The following is a 5,000-nucleotide window of genomic DNA, read 5'->3' as shown; positions in this document are numbered from 1 at the left end:
TCTCAGTCAGTCAGGGTCACTACTTATCAAAATTCCCTCACATCCTTTTGAGAGCGATGTAAACGAGAATGATATAATTGTGTGTGTGTGTGTGTGTGTGTGTGTGTGTGAGTAGCTGGGCGTGGTGCAGACAGAGGGGGGGAAGGTGGAGGGGAAAAGTCACAGGATGGGTTTGTTCCAGACGGTGGAGGTCTTTAAAGGAATTCCTTTCGCTGACATCCCAGGAAAATGGGAGAAACCCAAACCACACCCAGGATGGAGCGGTAACCAATCAAAAACACTCACCATCACTTGGGGGCTGGGGGGAAAGCACAGAGTGTCACATTTAGAGATTAATTCATATATAACAGTTTAGTTCAATCCTTCATTAAGATACAAATATCAGCTTTTTATAGTTATATAAAGAACCAGAGACAGACGAAGACACACTGAGTTATAGTCTCAGTTTTTGCTGCTAATACCATTGACTGAACAATCTGCAGCTCTCCTGATAGAGACCAGGTATTATATGGGATGCTGACTGCCAGTGTGTATGTGTGTGTGTGTGTGTGTGTGTGTGTGTGTGCGTGTGTGTCAGGAACACTGAAGGCGACCAAGTACCGTGATCGCTGCCTGCAGGTGACACTGCTGCAGAAAGAAACTCATGGCAGTGAAGACTGTCTGTACCTCAACATCTTTATACCACATGGAAGATCAGGTACACACACACACACACACACACACACACACACACACACACACACACACACACACACACACACACACACACACACACACACACATACACACACACACACACACACACTCACACACATGCATGCTCTCCTTCTCTCCCTCCCTCCCTCTCCCTCTCTCTCTTTCTGACTAACGCTCTCTCTCTCTCTCCCTCCTCCCCCCCCCCTCTCCCTCTCCCTCTCTCTCCAGTCTCCTCAAACCTCCCGGTGATGATTTACCTTTTCGGGGGGGCCTTCCTGTTGGGGGCGTCCAATGATGTGGCGTACCTGGGCGACTCTCTGTATGATGGGAAGGAGATGGCAGACAGGGGTGAGGTCATCGTCATCACGGTGAACTACCGTGTTGGCACCCTGGGCTTCCTAAGCACCGGAGACGCCCGCCTGCCAGGTGAGACAGACAGACAGACAAAACAATGCTGACAGAGCAAAGACGCTTTTCTGAGAGACAACATAACATTTTGACCAAGAAAGTGGAAGTGCAGCGAGAATAAAGTTGAGAAACTGAAACTCAGGAATGAAAAACTCTTTTACTTTAATTGTCAACTTTTTACTTAAAATACTATAAATACACCCCCACCAGAAAGACTAAGTAAAGTCTGTGTGTGTGCGTGTGTGTGTATGTGCGTGCTTTTGTGTGTGTGTGTGTGGATGTGTGCGCGTGTGTGTGTATACTTGTGTATGTGCGTGCATGTGTGTGCATGTGTCTGCATCTGTGTGGGTGTGCGTGTGTGTATGCACGTGTACACGTGCGTGTGTATGTGCGTGTGTATGTGGGTGTGTGTGTATGTGGTGCGTGTGTGTGTGTGTGGCGGGGTGTGTTTGTGTGTGTGTGTGTGTGTGTGTGGGGGGGGGGGGGGGGTGGGCTGGGCTGTTATCAGTGTTAGCGTGTCTGTTTGCTCAGCTGCTCCTGAGCACCAACATTTCCACAGGTGAGCCTTGAAGTTGCAGTAAAGAGAGTTTGACCTTTGGTGTGTTGCCCAGGTAACTACGGCCTGTGGGATCAACACGCCGCCATCTCCTGGGTCCACAGGAACATCAAAGCGTTTGGTGGAAACCCCGACAACATCACCATCTTCGGCCAATCGGCGGGAGCCGCCAGCGTCAGTTATCAGGTCAGAGAAAAGATCCATGGTCAATAACTGAAGCTGATCAATAACCGGGGCTCAGTAATCATTATTGATCCTCAGAGCACAGCGGACCTGAAAGACTACATTACGATCATTTCATTACATTACATTACGATCATTTGGCAGACGCTTTTATCCAAAGCGACTTACATTACATTACAGAGGGGGGAGCAATTGAGGGTTCGGTGCCTTGCTCAGGGGCGCCTCGGCAGGGGCTCGAACCGGCAACCCTCCGGTTCCCAAGTGGAAGCTCTACCCACTGAGCCACTGAGTGGGTAGCCACTGAGCCACTGCCACCCTCATGATGTTAATATCTGTCTCTCTGCCTGTGTCTCTGCTTGTCCACCTCTCTGTCTGCCTGTCTGTCCCCTCAGATGCTGTCTCCGTACAGTAAAGGATTATTCCGCAGAGGCATCTCACAGTGTGGTGTGGCCCTCAGCCCCTGGGCCCTGCAGAGGAACCCCATGGCCCTCACCAAGAAGGTCAGGCACAGCGGAGAGGACTTCATTGCTCAAATCATCAATTAGTGATTCCTGATAGACAGACTTTATGTCTCCATACCTGCAGATTGCGAGGAAGGTGGGATGTAAGACAACCAACGAGGATGCGATGGTGGAGTGTCTGAAGATGAGCGACCCGATCGGTCTCACCAAGGCTGGAAAACTCAATCTGCTGCAGATCTTTGGAAAAGGTTCCAAAAACACCCAAATAAACTCCCCAAAGCTTTGAAATATCTAACATCTAACATCTAATCTCATATCTGTCTGTATGTCTGTATGTCTGTCTTTTCTGTCTGTCTGCCTGTCTGCCTGTCTGTCTGCCTGTCTCTCCTCCAGGTCCAGTCTTGGATCTTTTGGAACTTTCTCCGGTGGTTGACGGGGACTTCATCCCAGATGAGCCTAGTAAACTCTTCCACCATGCGGCTCAGTTTGATTACCTCGCTGGGGTCAACAGCATGGATGGACATTTATTCGCTGGCGTCGATGTTCCATCCATCAACAAAAAACAAGTCAACACCACCGTGTGCGTAACAAAACACCTCTGACATGCTTTGATTTTGTAAGAGCGCAGATTGTTCTTGTCTCTGCTGGGACCTGACTGGTTTGTCCCCCCTGTGTTGTCCTCAGAGAGGAGGTGAGGAGCCTCCTGGCTGGGTTGACCAAAGAGAAGGGAAGCGCCGGTGTGGCCTCTGCCTACAGCACTTACTCCTCCCACTGGGGCTCTCTGCCGCAGCAGGAAGTGATAAAGAAGACAGTGGCTGACATTGAGACTGACTTCCTGTTTCTGGTTCCGACCCAGATCGCCCTGCAGCTCCATGCGGCCAACTCCAGGTCAGCTCCTGATTGGTCCAAACTCCAGGCTGTACAGTTTGATTTTTGTTGCGTTTATATTGCAATATGATGATACATCGTGGCACAGCTGTAACTTTGTGTCGACCTTCTTTGCTGTGTTCGTCCCTCAGCGGCGCCCGGACCTTCTCCTACCTGTACAACATGAAGACTCGTATCCCAGGATTCCCTGGCTGGGTGGAGGCGGAGCACGCAGAGGAGCTGCAGTACCTTTTTGGTCATCCGTTCTCCATGTCCATTGGGTACTTCCCCAGACACCGTGACCTGTCTGGGTACATGATCGCGTACTGGACCAATTTCGCCAGGACTGGGTAAACCCCCATCTCTGTACTGGATCTGAACTAGTTTAAACTGATTTGAATTGGTTACAAACTGGATTGAACTGGTTTTATCTTGTGTGTCCCTTGTCTCCTGTACAGTGATCCCAATACAGGCAACAATAGAGTCCCAGCTTCCTGGCCGGCCTTCACGAAACATCACCACCCCTACCTGACCATCAACCACAAGATCAGCAAGTCCTCTGTCAGGTATTCTACAGCTCTCTACTGGCCTCTATTGGCCTCTGCTTCTCTCAAATGTTCTGGATTCCAATAAACTGTGACCTCAAGCTTTTTCTGAACTTACTGTACAAGTAAGTTGTGTAAAGTTATTTGATGAAATCACAGAAAATATGCAGGAACAATAAATGTTTAAGCAATCTGGGAATAATTAAGGAGCCCCACAGGTCAGAAGGTAAATGAGTGGTTGTAAAGTCTGAGCACAACTTTGTAAATTTGTTGTCTCAATTTCACAATCTGCTCTAATCCTTATTGGGCCATGAAGTGCAGGAAAGCAGACATTTTGATGATACAGTGCAGTCATTGGTTTATAACAACTCAATGTTCCAACACATCATCATCATGTGAGTTCACTTGTGAAGATGTGAAACCTGCTGACCTCTGTGGGGCACCGTGGGTTAAAGCCTCGGCGAGCCTGAGATGCTGTTGTGATCCTCTGTCTCATAATCTGCTGCGTCTCCTCAGCTTTGACCTGAGATCTGAGTATGTGAACTACTGGACTGGAACCTACAGCAGCCTGCCATCAGTCACTGCCCACACCTCACCGTAAGATGGAGGGACGATGGAGGAGGAGAAGGAGAAGTAACACAACTGTGTCAGTCTCAACAGCATAAATCACACAGAGTCTGATTTAACTTTGATTTAAGTAAAATCTGTGACAGTGATGACATGTAGCTTTGTGTTGCTCTTTGTCTGTTTGTAATATTAAACTGAAGAATCATTGAGGTGGTGCAGCTTTTTATGACCACTGACAAGGAGCTCATGTTTTGGCCTCAGTGTCTGTGTGTGTCAGTGTTAGTATGACAGAAGGTTAAGGTCAAAGGTTATTGCCAGAGAACATTAAAGCAGATCTGGAGGAGAATCTGGATCAAAAGTGTTAAGTTATGACATTTGAAAAGAATTCCTTTATTTTATTAACCATTGACTCTGCTTGTCCTGTGTTAACACCAAGTTACCACTAGATGGTAGCAGAGATAAAGAACGATACAGTTTTCAAACTAAACATTCACTTCCACCGGATCTGGGTCAGTGGGATCTGGATCAGTAGGATCTGGATCTGGTGGTCCTAAAGTCTTCTTCAGATAGGAGCTCCATGTCTCCCGGCAGAGCCAAGTGCCTGGCAGGGCTGAGATGGAGCTGACTCAGTGAAGGACAAACAGTCTGAATGGATCTTCAGCAGCTCCAGAGCTCCAGCCAGAACAGATTACACAGTATTGATTATTGATTAACATT

The 5,000-nt window shown here is 48.2% G+C and overlaps 1 protein-coding gene across 1 annotated transcript in view; it reads left to right on the top strand.

Moving 5' to 3' along the window:
* Nucleotides 1–4,382, top strand: part of LOC142996573 (bile salt-activated lipase-like) — a 5,085-nt gene extending 703 nt beyond the window's left edge. The window contains exons 2-12 of the mRNA XM_076147531.1: nucleotides 116–263; nucleotides 578–697; nucleotides 925–1,122; nucleotides 1,716–1,846; nucleotides 2,236–2,343; nucleotides 2,429–2,519; nucleotides 2,668–2,884; nucleotides 2,989–3,192; nucleotides 3,324–3,521; nucleotides 3,630–3,737; nucleotides 4,233–4,382. Coding sequence (XP_076003646.1) covers nucleotides 116–263; nucleotides 578–697; nucleotides 925–1,122; nucleotides 1,716–1,846; nucleotides 2,236–2,343; nucleotides 2,429–2,519; nucleotides 2,668–2,884; nucleotides 2,989–3,192; nucleotides 3,324–3,521; nucleotides 3,630–3,737; nucleotides 4,233–4,317 — 1,608 coding nt within the window. The 3' untranslated portion in view covers nucleotides 4,318–4,382. The remainder of the gene's footprint in view (nucleotides 1–115; nucleotides 264–577; nucleotides 698–924; nucleotides 1,123–1,715; nucleotides 1,847–2,235; nucleotides 2,344–2,428; nucleotides 2,520–2,667; nucleotides 2,885–2,988; nucleotides 3,193–3,323; nucleotides 3,522–3,629; nucleotides 3,738–4,232) is intronic.
* The last annotated feature ends 618 nt before the right edge of the window (nucleotides 4,383–5,000 follow it).

Source organism: Genypterus blacodes, unplaced genomic scaffold (genome assembly GCF_046128005.1).
Source record: "Genypterus blacodes isolate CSIRO-AG114 ecotype Tasmania unplaced genomic scaffold, CSIRO-AGI_Gbla_v1 ptg000038l_1, whole genome shotgun sequence".
NCBI lineage: Eukaryota > Metazoa > Chordata > Actinopteri > Ophidiiformes > Ophidiidae > Genypterus > Genypterus blacodes.
Note: the sequence above shows the minus strand (reverse complement) of the source record. Positions and strands in the feature narration are given on the sequence as shown.